The sequence below is a fragment of the Diceros bicornis genome, chromosome 30 (genome assembly GCF_020826845.1).
Source record: "Diceros bicornis minor isolate mBicDic1 chromosome 30, mDicBic1.mat.cur, whole genome shotgun sequence".
NCBI lineage: Eukaryota > Metazoa > Chordata > Mammalia > Perissodactyla > Rhinocerotidae > Diceros > Diceros bicornis.
The window spans coordinates 4,757,568-4,774,822 of record NC_080769.1 but is presented as its reverse complement, the minus strand read 5'-3'; the positions used below and the strand labels follow the sequence as shown (position 1 = coordinate 4,774,822).

At 40.5% G+C, this 17,255-nt stretch overlaps 1 protein-coding gene across 1 annotated transcript; it reads left to right on the top strand.

Moving 5' to 3' along the window:
- The first annotated feature begins 832 nt into the window (after positions 1 to 832).
- LOC131394553 (zinc finger protein 564-like) lies at positions 833 to 15,787 on the top strand. Its single transcript, XM_058525946.1, has 4 exons — positions 833 to 951; positions 12,144 to 12,270; positions 12,476 to 12,536; positions 12,949 to 15,787. The coding sequence occupies exons 1-4, from the start codon at positions 949 to 951 to the stop codon at positions 14,042 to 14,044; spliced, it is 1,287 nt and encodes a 428-aa protein (XP_058381929.1). The 5' UTR covers positions 833 to 948; the 3' UTR covers positions 14,045 to 15,787.
- Positions 15,788 to 17,255: the final 1,468 nt, after the last annotated feature.

Genomic DNA, 17,255 nt, shown 5'->3' with positions numbered 1-17,255 from the left:
TAAAATGGAGTTGGGCTGCCGTTCCAGAGAAACTGCCTTGCTGTCTTGAACCTTGGACTGGGCCAAACCTTTGGACTGGGCTAAAGCCACCATTGCTTTATAACTAATTGAGATGTTAACAGAGAAATGAACATCCTGATCACAAGACTGAAAATTTTGGACTTTCCCCTTGAAGATAGACTCAATCAATTATGTATACCCAGGGACAACTTAGCTTATTAACGCCTATAGACATTTTTTTAACCTCTTCTTTTCACATAATTATTGCTTTCCTTTTCTGATAAAAACCTTTTGTTTTCAACCTGTAAGCGGGACACTATTTGGGTTTCTGCCTGAAGCTATGCTCCCTGAATTGCAATTCTTGGATCCCAAATAAACTCTGCCTCTTAAACCGGTTTCTTTTTTTAAAGGTTGACACCTCGAAGTCTTAGGCCAAGCCCTTAACCCCTGGAGGACACAAGACACTCTTGTACCAGTCAGGTCTAACCTGGGTCACCCGCTTGTCTATACTTGCTCCATTTGGAAGCGAATCAGGAATTTCCTTTGCACATCTGTGACCACGTATACCAAAGAATCTGCATGGAGGGAACGGACAGCCCCAAGCCAGGAAAAAGTTCTGTTTAAATGCAAAGGTTCCAGACGGGGACAAGTTGCCGCCCAACGGCGGAAACGGGTTTTGCCCGGCCACGCGTCCTCCTGCTGGCTGTCACTCAGGCACGAGGGGGCGTGGTATTTGGAACCGTCCAATCAGGGGCGCCGCTGGGGCTGGTGGGTGGGGCGACGCACCGTACCGGCGTGGACGTCCTTTCTCGCTCCAGCGGTGCTTGGGTTTGGGTGTTGCTTGGCGTTAACGGTCCGTGGTGGCTCTGCTGCGGCTTCTGTCCGGCTGTGATCTGCACTGGCCGTGGGAGTCACAGGAAGGACTCAGGGGACCCGGGAGACCTAGAAATGGTGAGTGTGCGGCCCCGGGTGAGGAGACGGGGAGGAGGGGCTGGTCGGAACCGGCCGTGGCGGGACCGGCCTCCCCGCGGTCGCCTCCGGAGTCTGCGGACCCGAGTCCGCGGGGGCGCCGCTCGGACCTCAGTCCCCTCCGGCCGCAGCGTGGGGGCGGGGCCGGCAGCCGGGACCCCGGGCGTCCTGTGGTCACTGCGCGCGGCGACTGCGGCCCCGGAGCCTCTCTGGGCAGCTCTGCGCCCGCAGCCCCGCGTGTCCCCAGATGGTGCGGCGACCACGGGGAGGGTCATCGGGGACAATCGTGACTCGGTCTCCGGGGCTTCTGCGTGGGAGGAGCTGTGGGCTGTGGGGTCGCCGGCCCCGCCTTTCTCCCCAGGGGCACCCGTTTTCTCCTGAGTTTTCCAAATGTTTGGGGAGCAGGGTCTCAAATCCACGACCCTTTGCCCCCAGGCTAGCCTTTCCAGGACTGGCAATAAATCCCTTAAATTTCCAGATCCCTCCCCACGTTCCCTTCGCGATTCACAGCATCATCAACAGTTTGTCCAACGGAGTGCGTTTCAAACAGACCCAGTATTTTAATGGTTTACCCTTTTTCCACCGAGCCATGGATGGCTCTTTAAATTTTAAAGATTTACTTTTTGTGGTTATTTTACATGAGAGGAAAGCAGAGAATAACTACCTGGAATACCTTGTATGAAATTTTTGTGCGTCTCCCCCCAGGATCCTCTGGGCACAGACAGCCTATGGGAAGTCCTTTGGGTGGAGGGTCCTCTTGAGAAACTTTCCTGGGTGATCTGTCCTGTTAGCACTGCCCCTCCCTGCTTTGTCACTCTGAAAAGATGTATTGACTTATATAGTCTCCATTTTTCAATAGGGGTAAAATGTATTTAATTAATATTAATAGAGCTTGAAAGACAGTATAAATTATTTCCAAAGGGGCAAGAGAGGTGAGTTTTAGAAAAAATAAAATATTCCAGTATTATATTCCATTTGTTAAGAATTCGTATTTCACCTTTTTCCTCCCCTGAGCATGTGCAGTAAGTTTCTGAGGTGTGTTCTTTACTTTTGGGTGATTTCAAATGAAATTCCAGGGCTTAGACTTAAAGACAAGAAATGTTCAAATATGATTATTTACAAAACAAAGTCTTGCCATTAAAATAATAATTGACATCTTTTTTCCTGATAGGAATAGATATTTGGGGTTTTCTGGTTAAACTAATAAAAGTTTGTTGCAGTTTTCTTCCCTCCTTTACACATAAACAGTGTTTGAATGATTTTGCTGAATTGTTCCAACACTGGGTTTGTGTCATTTGAGATATCAGTGGCGTTCAGAGGACTTCCAGTGGGAAGCAAAGCCTGAGGTCATTGTCTCCAAGCTAAGGCCCCCTTGAGTCTGCAGAGGGAAGGACTTGAAGGCCCAGTTATTCTTCCTGGGGAACCTCCCCCTGCAGGTGTCCTGCCTGCTCACACCCCCCATGGAAGGAGCCTGTATACTGAGAGGAGCTGCAGAGCCCTGGAAAGCTGGGGGTGCACGTGCTCATGAGGGGGAGAGTGATGCCCTTTCTGAGGCTGTGGTTGTGGTTCCTTAGGCCTGGACATTTTAAATGTTATATTTGAGTGTTGAGTCCATGATATCGGTGCACTCAGAGTGCAATTTGTGCACATTGAGAAAGTGTGAAGATCAGGAGTTCTGTCCTGTGGACAGAGGGTTTATGAATTTGGGAGTTCATTTGGGTCAGAACCTTAAACTGAATCAGGCTGAGCGTTTCCTCACTTGTGAGAAGGGAAGCCTGGGGGAGGCCGTGCTTCCATGCTCACAGGAGAAGGGAGGGTGTGTGGAGCTCCCAGAGTTCACTCCTCTGGCTGCTCAGGTGCCCCACCCTCCTCCACCAGGGACTGACCCACTCCAGGGGTTCTGTCTCAACCAGGAGAGTCTAGACCCCAAGTCTAGGAATGTGTTTAACTTTCTGAACGTGTGTTTTCCTTCTGAACTGTAGACAAGCAGGCTGCTGCTTTGAGCTGATTCGAATATTCGTGTTTCTGTCCTTGAATTCCTTTATCAATTGAAGATTGCAGCCCCTTGATTCTAGTTTTCATTCGCACTTAGGGTTTTAAAATGTAAGTTGATTGACAGATACTACGTGAGTACAGCAAAAACATCATGGAACCAAATAGAGTTTTTGTTGCATTTAGGCAAGAGAACTTCAAGATACAAGATGAGTATATTTAAGATCTCAGGTCCATTTTCCATTTTTAGGTCAGTTTTTGTAAGTTCCTTACCATAGAGAACTTTGACATTTAAAATGCTATACTATTCCTAAGACAGATGAATTCCTCTTTTAATGGTTGTAAGAAAAAAGCATTTGAATTTCTATTTTCATTGATATGGGGAAAACACCTCAAAGCTTATGTAAACCTTTCAAATTCCTAGTACAGTTAAAGGCTTAATTGCAAACCCCTAATGTATTATAATATGCTACTCATTCCTGAAAGTATCTCCAATGTTTACATTAATGGAGGACAAATTATAATGCCCCTTGTCATTTTAATTACAAAGGTATTTTTCAGTTTTCTTTTTTTATGGTTTGCAATTTTATATCTGTTACTGTTTAAAGGATCAAATCTTGGAGTGGTTTCCTATGTAGAAAAGTAAAAATTAAATTAACTTTAAAATGCAAGAGTTAATTAAAAATAATGATTAAGCATAGGAAAATATGGTGTATAGAAATTTTCTCCTTATTTTAAATAAATAATGCTTTGGAAGGATTAAAATACTCCTTTCAGAGGAAACTAACTTAAGAAGACTCCCTGCCTGCACGTCCTGCCCAACTCCTTTGCTCTCATTCCAGCCACCATCAATGACCAGTTTTGATCACTGCTTCTTCATCCTGTTAGTGTTTCTTTATGTAAAAACAAGCCAGTGCACATGACTGTTTTTCTTACCCCTGTTTGTTCTTGTAATAGGTGGCCGGGGTCCACATATTTGATGTTTGACTTCTGAAAACTTAAGCCTCACCCCTCCCTTTCCCCTAGGCCTTCTTATCTGGCTGGGCTGATGAGAAAGCCTGGAGGCTCCTGCACTGTGAGCTGCTGCTTGCTGGGCAGCTCCTCCTGTGAGCTGTGCTGCCCTGTGTGCATTGTTGACCCACCAAGCCTGGTTTCTATATACAGAGGACTCTGAGTTGGCAGTTTTGGTAATTCCTTGTCCTTTGAGAGGAGGAGTATGAGAATGGGCCCTCGTTATAGTGGTCCTCGGTCAATGTCTTGGCTGGAATCTGTGTGTGTTTAGAGTGAAGGAGTGACTGAGGCTGGGGTCCCCCTGACATTAGCAGGGAATCTTGGGAGGTACAAGGATGATTCTACCCTGTGAATGAGGTGAGCCCATCAGATGGTCACTCCTTAAAGAGCAGTTATTTCAGAGAGAAAGAGAAGAGACAGGGAAAGGCAGACAGTAGATGGTGAGATTTCAGAGGGCTCACCAGGACCCCTAAGTAATTCTGCTGCTGCCCCTGCATCTTTTGCAACAAAGATCCTGACCCTCTGGATTATAGTGGACAATACCCACAGTCTGAGTTTGGCACAGCAAAGGGATTAGTTCAAACCCAACTTGAGTCTGGGGTCCTTAAACTCTACAAAGAAATCACTTGTCATGGAGGAGGCCTCTAACCCTGTCGGCAGTGACTGAGGCTCTCAGGAGGAGGGCCGTAAGTTGTCCATAGGCTTCTGATGCAAGAACCTGCCCTAGTCCCACACTGTATGCCATTAGAGCTGCTATTGTCACCAGGTACTGAGATCTCTTGAAAATAGAGGCTCTCAGAAGCACTGAGCATATGACCCTCTACCGAGGTGCCTGTTATGCCTTTGACCCTGGAAACAGCCTCCCACCAGCTCAGCCCTGCTACTGACACCTCCTCGTGATATGACGGAGCCTAACCTTGGCCCTGCAGCTTATGCCGCCTGCAGGAGGGGCATGACCTTTCTTCCTTCAGTCCCTTGAAAGATGCTAGGGTGCTGGCATCTTGGTTCTCTCCCAGACTCCTTGGCTCCCTGGGTAGTTCCTTGGGATTAACTGAATGCACAGCACTGGGAAATGCATAGACTTTAAGGACAACAATACACATTCTTACATGATGGAGCTCAGTGGAGAGTTGCTACTCTTCATCCCTTAATTGGGACATCCCTAATGAAGAACCAAACCCAAGAACATAACCACAGCTAACCAAACATCAGGCAGTCATCTTACTACTGACAAAAAATTGGCCTCATCTGCATGTGTTTACAGACTCTTGAACAGTTGTCTAAGAATTGCCCCATGTCTGTACATTACTAGGTCTACAATACAAGGACTCACCAGGACACTTACTATCCACCTCAGAGTTCTAACACTCCTGAGAGTAACCATGGCACTTCTCAGAGTGTACAGTGCCACACTCGTCAACAAGGAATTCAGTGGAAGTTTCACCTCCCCTACAGGTATCAGGCTCATAGAACACCATACTGGCTTACTCAAATAAGTCAACCAGTTGAAAAGATGAACCATTTAAGTCATTAGTTAGTCATCAGGAATGAATTGTAATGAGTCTGTCTTCACCTTTTTTTTCTATAGACTTCAGTGTTTTAGAGCAGTTTTAGGTTTACAGAAAAATTGATCAGAATTTACAGAGTTCCCACATAACCCTTCTCTCTGCATCCACACAGTTGGCACTCTCTCTCACATTTTGTATTACTGTAGTACATTTGTTAGAATTTCCAAACTCATATTGATACATTACAGTGCACAGTGTACATTGGCATTGACTATGTGTTATATACAATGAGTGGGTTTTGGCAAAGGTATAATGACATGTATCCGTCATTTCGTTGTATGGTTTTACCACTGATTGTCTATTTGCCTCCTCAAGGACTCTTTCTTAACTCTAACTCTTGCCAATTTTGAATAAAACACCTACAAACATTCATGTGTAGGTTTTGTGTGAACATAAGGTTTCAACTCATTTGGAAAAATGAGTGTGATTGCTAGATCCTACTTTATGTAGTAGGATTATATATTGTTTTATTTTTTTTTTCAAGATTTTATTTATTTATTTATTTTCCCCAAAGCCCCAGTAGATAGTTGTATGTCATAGCTGCACATCCTTCTAGTTGCTGTATGTGGGACGCGGCCTCAGCATGGCCCGAGAAGCGGTGCGTCAGTGCACGCCCTGGGATTCGAACCCGGGCTGCCAGCAGTGGAGCGTGCACACCTAACCGCTAAGCCACGGGGCCGGCCGTGTGTATTGTTTTAAAAGTAAATTCCTGTCTTCCATTGTAGGGGTACCAAATTCTGTTCCCACTAGCAATGAATGAGAATTGCCTGTATCTTCACCAATATTTGATGTTCTGAGTGTTTTGAATTTTACCCATTTAATAAGTGTGTAGTGATACCTCATTGTTGTTTTATTTGCAATTTCCTAATGAAATTTGGTGTGGAGCATGTTTTCATATTGCCAAATTCCCATCTGTATATCTTTTTTGGTGAGCTGTCTGTTCAGATCTTTTGCCCATTTTTAATTGGGTTGTTTGTCTTCTTAGGGTTGAGTTCTGAGAGTTCTTTGCATATTTCGGATACCAGCCATTTATCAGATACGTGTCTTGCAAAGATTTTCTCCTATTCTGTGACTTGTCTTTTCCTTCTCTTAACACTTTCTGAGAGCAGAAGTTTTTTATTTTCATGGAATGATATTGTTTTTTTCTTCTTCGGATTTTGCTTTTTTGTTGTATCTAAAAATTCATCACCAAACCCAAGATCACCTAGATTTCCTCCTCTATTATCTTCTAGGAGTTTATTACTTTTGGATTTTACATTTAGATTTATGTGTTTTGAGTTAATTTTTGTGAAAGGTGTAAGGCCTGTGTCCACATTTGTTTTATATGTATGTGTGTTTGTATGTGTGGTTATCCACTATTTCCAGCACTATTTGTTTAAAAGACTCTTCTTTTTCCATTGACTTGCTTTTTCTCCTTTGTCATGGATCAGTTGACTATATTTGTGTGGGTCTATAGGAAAGGAGTTGACTTCTGTACCCTTCAACCTTGCTATACTCTCTTATTAATTTCAGGAGTTATCTCTGTTATTGTGAATTCTTTCAGAGGTTTCACAGAGATAATCATGTCATATGGAACAAATGTTATGAATATAGCTATAAGATTCATGAAGATGTTCTTTCTTAGGAAGCGGAAGTTCCCCTCTATTACTAGTTTCTTATGGTAAATGGATGCTGGATTTTATCAAGTCCTTTTTTTTTTTTTCATTTCCTCCTTTCCTTTCTGATATTAGTGATTTCTATCTTCCATTGTTTCTTTGTTTTCTTGACTAGATGTTTATCAATTTTATTAGTCTTGTCAAAGAACCAGTTCTTTTTGTTTTAATTTTCTCCATTCGGGCCGGCCCCGTGGCTTAGCGGTTAAGTGCACACGCTCCGCTACTGGCGGTCCAGGTTCGGATCCCGGGCGCACACTGACGCACTGCTTCTCCGGCCATGCTGAGGCCGCGTCCCACATACAGCACCTAGAAGGATGTACAGCTATGACATACAACCATCTACTGGTGCTTTGGGGGGAAAATAAATAAATAAATAAATTAATTAATTAAAAAAAACACTTAATTTTCTCCATTCATTTCCCACAATGACATTGATTTCTTTTCTAATTTTATTATTTCTTTTATCATGTTTACTTTAGGTTTAATTTGCTCTTCTTCTTATTGTTTCCTAAGGTAGATGCTTACATTATTGGTTAGAGATCTTTGGTTTTTCCAATGTATTTGCTCCATAACATAAATTTCCCTCTAGGCACTGCTTTTTTTTCACCCCATAACTTTTGATATGTTGTATTTTCCATTTATTTAGGTCAAAATAATTTTTTGTTTCTCTTACATCTTTGTCTTTGATCCTGTGTATTCTTTAGAAATGTGTTCTTGAATTTCTACATATTGGGGGTTTTTCCAACTATCTTCCTGTTATTGAGTCCTAGATAAATTCTTGCATGGTGTGAGAGCGTATCTTGTGTGATTTCTGTTCTTTCAAATTTGTTGACGTGTGCTTTATGTCCCAGAATGTGGTTTGTCAATGTTCCATGTGAACTTGAGAAGAATGTATACTCTGCTGTTGTTGCATGAAGTGTTCCATAGATCACAGTGAAATCCAGTTGTTCCACAGTGCTGTTCAGTTCACCTCTGTCCTTCCTCATTTCCTGCCTACTGGAATTTATAATTTATGATAAGGGGTGTTGAATTCTACAGCTATAGTACTAGATTCATCTATTTATTCTTGCATTCTCTCAGTTCTCGCCTCATGTATTTTGCCCCTCTGTTGTTCTGCAGGTACACATGAAGCATTGCTGTGCCTGCTTGCAGAATAGACCCCTTTATCAGTATCTAATGCCCCTCTATCTCTGAATTTTCCTTGGTTTGAAATCTGCATTGTCTATAATTCATATGCCTATGGCAGCTTTCTTTTTCTTTTCTTTTTTGCTGAGCAAGCTTTGCTCTGAGCTAACATCTGTTGCCAGTCTTCCTCTATTTTGTATGTGGGTCATTGCCATAGCATGGCCACCAACGAGTGGTGTAGCTCCGCACCCGGGAACTAAACCGGGCTGCTGAAGCAGAGCACGCCGAACTTAACCATTAGGCCACAGGGCCAGCCCTATGGCAGCTTTCTTTTGATTAGTGTTGGCATGGTCTATTTTTTCCATCCCTTTACCCTTCATCTATCTGTGTCTTTATATTTAAAGTGGGTTACTTGTATACAATATATAACTCAGTTTGTTTTCTAAAAATCTGATGTTACTGTCTCTCAGTTGTATTGAAACCATTGATGATTATAGTAGTTATTGATACAGTTGGATTAATATTTACAAACCTTTTATTGTTTGTTTCTTTTTGTCTTCCACTTGTTTTCTGTCTTCTCAGCTTTAATTGAGCACTTTATCTGTTTCTTTTTTTCTTCCTCTCTCAGCATACCAATTACACATTTTTTTTTGGCTGGGAAAGATTCCCTCTGAACTAACATGTGTTGTCAATCTTCCTGTCTCTCCCTCTTTTTTTTTTCCCAAAGCCCCAGAAAATAGTTGTATATTCTGGATGTAAGTCCTTCTAGTTCTCCTATGTGAGCTGCCACCCTACTGACAGACGGGTGGTGTGCTTCCACACCTGGGAACTGAACCCGGGCCACCGAAGTAGAGCATGCCAAACCCTAACCACTAGGCCATCAGGGCTGGGTCTGCCAATTACACATTTTTTTTAAAAACTCTTTTACTGGTTGCCTTTGAGTTTTCAGTCCTCATTTACAACTAACCCATCTCCTCTGTCAAGTAGCAATATACCGCTTCACTGTGTACAAGTACCTCTTAACACACTATTCCCGATTTCCCCCTCCCTCTCCCTTGGTCACATTGCTGTCATTTATTTCACTTGTCTATAAGCTTCTCATTACCAAATACGTTGTTGCTAATATTTTAAACAAAGTCATATGTTACATTAATCATAAGAAATACAAAAGATATTTTACCTTCATTTATTCCTTTTCTAATCCTCCACCTTCATTGTTTATATTCTTTCTGATAAATTTTTGAATGTTTCTTTGAAAGTAGGTGTACTTATGACAAATTCTCTTAATTTTTGTCTCGGAAAGTTCTTATTTCACCTTTGTTTTTGAAGGATAATTTTGCCTGACACAGAATTCTAGGAGAGTATTTTTTTTCTTTCACAACTTGAAATATTTCACTCCACTCTCTTCTTGCTTGCATGGTTTTTTAAAAGAAGTCCGATTTAATTCTAATCTTTGTTTCTTTATACCTAAGGTGTTTTTCCCTCTGGCTTCTTTCAATATATTCTCTTTGTCTTTGATTTTTCTCTAGTTTGAATATGATATCCTTGAGTGTGCCCTTTTGTAATTTATCATGTTTAGTGTTCTCTGAGCTTCCTGGATGTACAGTTGGTTGTATATCATTAATTTTAGGAAAATCCCAGTGAGTGTTATTTCACTGATTTCTTCTGTTTCTGTCTTTCTTTTCCTTCAGGTAGCCCATGATGTGTATTTAAAACTTCTGTTTAAAGAAGGTTCTCCAAGGGTTCAGAGATAATTGTGTTCTGTCTTTTTTGTCTTTGCATTAGACTCTAGTGAAATAGATTTTTTTGAGTACAGGCCATGTTAAGAACAGAATATTTGGGGCATATTTCAAAATGCCCTGTTTATTTTCTCTTTTCCAATTCTGGAGACACTGAGTTGCCCTGTGACCTAAATGCCCTGATGGATCTAAGAAGAGACATTCATTTCAAGCTTTTTTGCTTTTTTTTCTTGTGAGCTCAGGAATGACAGCTTATAAATTACTTATATGCCAGACCAGAAACCGGGAGTTTTCGTCTCCAATTTTTGATGATTGACTGTTAACAGCTTTAAAGTTTCATTCCTCCTTCTCCCTCTGTGAACCACATCAATCTAAGGTGATAGAAAAGTCTTAGAGCTTCCTCCTTTGACCATTGCAAGAGATTGAATCCATGCAAACTCCTGCCTTTGTGTGTGAACTCTCACCCTAGCCCACCCCATAACCTCAAAGAAAAAAAAAGTCCATGCACCTTTCCTTGCTCTCTCAAGCTATTTCATGCCTGCTTGAGAGGCCTGCCTTATCTCCCTCAGAGACATCAGTTATGGAAGTAATAAACCCTTTCATACCATATTGGCAGTGTGTGTTGTCATCAGCTGAGGGATTCTTATGCTCAGAAGTTGAGCTATCATGCTCCTTTACTCCCTGGGTGAAGTTGGAAATGACAAAAGAAGGGAAGGCAGCCTCTAGAATGGCTAATTGGGAAACACTTCCTCTTGAAGTGGGAGAATGGAAATTTTATGTTCTTTTGGAGGAAAGCACTGCTGACACCTTTATGTATTTTATAATCATGGACAAATTGACCACCAATCCTTTGTGGACTTCAATGACCTCCCTTGCAATCTGCAGCTCTTAACTTGTTCCTCAAGGGCAGCAAGGCCCAGGGTACACTGTTAGGGTTTGACCAGAAAGAGCTCTTCTGGCACATTATTATCTCACTGTGTGTTCTAAAATTTGGCTGGAAGCAGTCCTGAGGCACGTGAGTATGGGGATTTTGTGATCTAAGTTGTCATGTCATCTTCCTCGTGTCTGAGCTCTAAGTTCCAAATAACTTTCTAGCCCCATCAAATGGGACAGAGAGAAAATGGAAGAACAGAGTCTGTGATAAATATTATACAAGTTAAAAGCACAACTGTTCCACAAGAATATTTATATTCAGCCAACTGCATCTGATTACTTCTAATGGTCTGGAGGACTTTAGGATGATATGTCCAGCTGAACCTTGTTAAAAGTTTCCTTTCCACAGGCTGCCTGAACTCTCATGCTTGGTGAGGGCATAGAAGAAAAAGCGTCCAGTTTTCAGTGTGTTTTTATCCACTTAAACCTCATGCAGATTTGACCCTCTGCCTCATGGAGTGCTGTAACTGGTGGATAATAAGGAAGAAAATGAAAGAATTTTTCTCACAAGGAATTGATGGTCTTAAAATGATAATATTTGTGGGCCGGCCTGGTGGCTTAGTGGTTAAGTGCGCGTGCTCCGCTGCTGGCAGCCCAGGTTTGGATCCCGGGTGCGCACCGATGCACCACTTCTCCGGCCATGCTGAGGCTGCGTCCCACATACAGCAACTAGAAGGATGTGCAACCATGACATACAACTATCTACTGGGGCTTTGGGGAAGAAAAAAAGGAGGAGGACTGGCAATAGATGTTAGCTCGGAGCCGGTCTTCCTCAGCAAAAAGAGGAGGATTAGCACGGATGTTAGCTCAGGGCTGATCTCCCTCACAAAAAAAATAAATAAATAAAATGATAATATTTGTTTCATTTATATAGCATATCTGTTATTTTACAACATGCTCTGGAACCTGCAATTAGCTATAAATAAGATGTAATGTGGTCACAGTAAAAATGTGTAATAAATTTCCATGTGTTCATGTTGCTGTTAAATTTATGAAGAAGTGTGGACAGAGAGTAAGTTTCTGATGATCAAGTCATAGAATAAATGTTTGGAGATGACAGAATCATACATAACCTTCCTGTAAATGGAGTATAGATGTCCATTGCTATGAGTGTCATGCTTCCTACTATACACATATTTGGTATGTTTTAGGATTCAATGGCCTTTGAGGATGTGGCTGTGAACTTCACCCCAGAGGAGTGGGCTTTACTGGATCCTTCACAGAAGAAACTCTACAGAGATGTGATGCGAGAAACCTTCAGGAATCTGGCCTCTGTAGGTAAGGATGACAACTTCCCTTCAGTCTGTCAATTAGAGAACAAGTGTTTCTTGCCTATCAACATTGTTCTAAGATGTGGAATGTGGAAAGGGAGCACTTTGATAAATAGACTAGGCACTATCATAGCTCATCATGGACTGAGAAGGTAATAATTTTTGTATAATTTCTAATATTTTGGAATTATTTTTCTGGATCTGCATTTTAGGAAAAAAATGGGAAGATCATGACATTGAGGATTCAGACAAAAATCAGGAGAGAAAACTAAGGTGAGTCACACTCATAATGGAAAGCAGTGTCTCATGTGAGAATCCTGATATGTTAGAAAATTTTAAAAAGAGGCAAACAAAACAACCACTGCTTCAAATTTATTTCTTCTCAGAATATTTTCACCAAATTACTTTTGGTAACATGACATAGATGTTCAGTGTTTGCCAAATATTTCACTTGGGAACAGTATTAATAAATATATAATAAATATATATATGAATATCACTGTTTTGACAATAGCAAGGGTGAAGTCCTCTTGCAGAGCATTATCTTCAATTTCAAACACTTCAGACAAGGCAGAAAACCTACACTTTTGCTATAAGTCATAAAAATGTAGTTCAAATATTTTACTAATAAATATAAAATGATTAGTAAAGAAATCACTAATAATACATTTCTCATTTTTGACAGAAGTTATACAGTAGAGAGAATCTGTGAAGGTAAAGACAGTAGTCAATGTGGAGAAAATTTCAGCCTTATTCCAAATCTTAATCTGATCAAGAAAACTCTTACTGGAGTAAAACCATGTGAATGCAGTGTGTGTGGAAAAATCTTCATGAGTCATTCATCCCTTAGTAGGCACATCAGATGTCACACTGGATACAAACCATATGAGTATCAAAAATATGGAGAGAAACCATATAAATGTAAGGAATGTGGGAAGGCCTTCAGTTATTTCCAATATTTTAAAAAACATGAAAGAAATCACAATAGAGAGAAAACCTACAAATGTATGGAATGTAGGAAAGTCTTTATGTGGCTCACAACCCTTCGAAGACACATGATAACAGCACACACTGGAGAGTCTCCTTATACATGTAAGGAATGTGGGAAAGCCTTCATTTGTTCAAGTTCACTTCAAATACATGAAAGAATTCACACTGGAGAGAAACCCTATCAATGTCAACAATGTGGAAAAGCCTATAGATATCATCAAACTTTTCAAATGCATGAAAGGACTCACACAGGAGAGAAACCCTATGAATGTAAAAAATGTAGTAAAGCCTTCACTTATCCCAGTTCTCTTCGAAACCATGAAAGAACTCATACTCGGGACAAACCTTATGAATGTGGGAAACCCTTTATAGCTCTCTCAAATCTTCAAGTACACATGATCACTCACATTGGAGATGGACCTTATAAATGTAAGGAGTGTGAGAAAACATTCATTTCTCCCAGTGCATTTCAGTTACATGCAAGGAGTCACACAGGAGAGAAACCCTATGAATGTAAGCAATGTGGTAAAGCCTTCAGATATTACCCTTCCTTCCAAAAACATGAAAGAAGTCATACTGGAGAGAAACCTTATGAATGTAAGGAATGTGGGAAAGCCTTTATTTGTCACAGAAACTTTCGAAGACACATGAGAATGCACACTGGAGAGACACCATATAAATGTGAAAAATGTGGGAAAGCCTTCAATCAGCGCAGTTATTTCCGAAGGCATGAAAAAATTCACTGGATAAAGCCTCTTGAATGTAAACAGGGTGGGAAAGACTTCAGTTGACCCACATCTTTACCTGTGAAAACTCCCTTGGAAAAGAAATAAAAATATAAGTAACATGAGAAAGCTTGATGGAAGTTAATCTATGTGTAATGTTCCAGAAAACTTTCAACATGAAAGACTTCTTATAAAAATAAATAAATAAGTTGTGTTTACCAAGACTCTTAAAGTGCACCATTGTACTGTGGATTTCTACTAATTACTTTCAGAAATGAATATTGAGGGGAGATAATTCTGTAAATTGTCTTTCAACAATAGTACAAAAGATTAATAAGCAGTGCTTTTTCCTTAAATTGGGGAATATTTTCTCTTTCCTTTTTGAAGCCTATTGGATCCATGGGTGAATTGAAGTGTATTTCTAACACAATTAAATTTAATATTTTTATAATGTTTTATTTGTTCTCTGTTAAGGAGCCATTGAAAAATGAGAGTTGGTATTTGTTGGGATTTTCCTACTGGCCTGTGACAGTTCGTGGATATCCCTAATCCGTTATAATCTTTCTACCTTTCTTACTGAGAAAGCTCATTTTTTGGGGTGAAGGATATAAAAGTGTTTTTTCATTTTCTGTACTAATAAAGAGTTGGAATAAATTTATACATATGGCAAGTTTATGAAAGAGTATAGTTTCATGTGAATTATTATTTTCATATTTGGGCCTTTGCTTTTTGTCTTTCCTTCTGACTGGTATTGGGTGAATAGACTTTGAGTTAAGAGAGACCTAATAGGGCAACAAAATCTAGAGCTGGAGATATTCCCCCTGTGGGTCATGTTAGGGACTAGATTTTCCAGAATCCTTCCCCTTTATGGTTCCATGTTAGAATTCACTGGTATGCTCACTTACATGTGATTTGGAAGGCAGAAGCAAAGAAGGCATTAATCAGATTTTGGAGAGAGAGATACATAGGAGCTTTGAGGACACTATCTTCCAGCACATTATCCTGATGCTGTCGCTTTCCAATCAAGACTATCCTCAAAACCACCAACAGCTATTTGATATCCACTTTCTGAGAGGTGTAAATTTCCACTGATGTCTTCACAAAATCCACATCAAAGATCCATCAGAGGTTGGATACGGTCATGCACTGCATAATGACATTTTGGTCAATGACGGACTGCATATATGATGGTGGTCCCGTGAGATTAGTACCATATAGCCTGAGTGTGTTGTAGGCTGTACTGTCTAGGTTTGTGTAAGTACACTCTGTGATGTTTGCACAATGATGAAATCACCTAACATTTCTCAGAACGTATCCCTGTCATTCAGTGGGGTATGATACACATGACTGTATTTTTATAAGCCCTCTTGTGTCCCCCTGGAAACTAATTCAGACTTTCATGCTTGGGAGTATTCTCTGATTCCCTCTTGTCTAGATAATATCCATATAAGGTCTAATTTATATAGGAAGCACCTTATGCCGTTAATAATGCTAGTGAGCATGTTTTCCTGATTCACCATGACATCTACAATGAGGCATAAAAAGAAGGATGTGGGAGTTTGTTTCTCTGCTGCATTGTGCAGTGGCTGCCTTGACCCAGTGCTTGCACGTGAGAACAGTCCCCTTTCTCATGTCAGGAAGACTGTGTGGGTTTCCTGTTACTTGTAGCTGAACGTATTCCCTCAATAGGTTTTCCATGATGTTTGATTGTATGTTATTAAAACTACATGCATTTCCTTGTGAAATGAACACTTCTGTAGTTTCATAGAAATAATTTATTAACTGTTTTCTAAGCTGTCGTATGCTTAACATGTTTTTCATTTCCTTAGAGGATATATTAAAATATCCCATTATGGTTATGTATTTTCAGATAAACTTTGCAATTTTCTTCATTTAATTGTTATGTATTATGTCAGTATTATGTGCATACAAGTTCAGGTATTTTTTTCCTCAAATTTTATTTTTTATTGTTTTATAGTTACAATTTTTGTCATGAAACTAATTTCTCATTCATTCTTAATACCAAAAACTTTAGTCATAGTTTTCTCAGTGCCCTCTTGCCAGTGACCTGCAGGATTGCACCTGGAATCAATAATAAGAATAACCACAGAATACACATGACTTGGGTGTAACATAAGTTGCTTGGGACTTTTATAGGATGTTGGCTTGTGTTAGATGCTTTGATTGCTATTCAAGGAAGCAAGACTTTTTTGTGTTGAAGCCTGTGAGGAGGTAAACTTTATTCTCTCATTGGTAATCATAATCATTGTTTTCTTTGTGTGTGTGTGTGTGTGTGTGTGTATGAGGAAGATCAGCCCTGAGCTAACATCTGATGCCAATCCTCTTTTTTGCTGAGGAAGATTGGCCCTGGGCTAACATCTGTGCCCGTCTTCCTCTTCTTTATATGGGACACCGCCACAGCATGGCTTGACAAGCAGCGCGTCAGTGCGCATCCGGGATCCAAACCTGCAAACCCCTGGCCGCCGCAGCGGAGCACGCGCACTTAACCGCTGTGCCACCAGGCCAGCCGCATAATCATTGTTTTCTAGAAGGCAAAAACAAGGTAGTGGACCTCAACTTAATTCATAAGAAGCTCCGGTTAGTGATACTGGTAAGTAGGGGGGAATAGTGGTCCTTTTTATGATTTGGAGCTTTATCTTTTACCATTTTTAGAGATAATGGTTTCAAAATCCCCTTATGAATGTCTTGGTCCATCATGGTAACAGATTTCCTTTCATGAAGAAAGAAGTGTGTGACATTTTTCTCTTCCAACAGGAGAAAGATTTGCCCTTGCAATGAATGCAAGGCCAGCTCCTGGTCCTCTGGAACAGCTTGTCTTTCCTACTTATTACCTAAACACTAGTATTTCCTACATTGTATTAGACACCGTTTACCATAAAGTACCTCAGTTAAAATGTAGAAATTCACCTCTTAGTATACTACCTAATATTTTTAATATCTCCTTATGACTCAAATGAGGCGTTTGAGTTTAGGTAAATTGTGAGACAACACAAACCTAGGAAGGGAGAGAGACAGGACCACTATGCCAAATCAAGGCTTTCTTTCTCAGCGACTATACTCTTGATGCTAATGTTTCAGCATTCCTCATTGCTATGCACTTTTGAGTCAATTTACCCAATTTAGCACAAATAAGGCATTGTAGGATTTGAATATAGCTGCATGAGACAAACAAGTTCCTGCAGTCTTATGTTTTTGCTTATACTTTTGTGGGAAAAGAGAGATGGTTAACAAATGGTAAGGCTTTGGTTTATAACAT

Excerpts from the sequence above, each read along its gene's own strand:
- LOC131394553 (XM_058525946.1), top strand. Across the intron at positions 12,271-12,475 it reads CAGGAATCTGGCCTCTGTAG|GAAAAAAATGGGAAGATCAT; the intron begins GTAAGGATGACA and ends TCTGCATTTTAG. Across the intron at positions 12,537-12,948 it reads AATCAGGAGAGAAAACTAAG|AAGTTATACAGTAGAGAGAA; the intron begins GTGAGTCACACT and ends CATTTTTGACAG.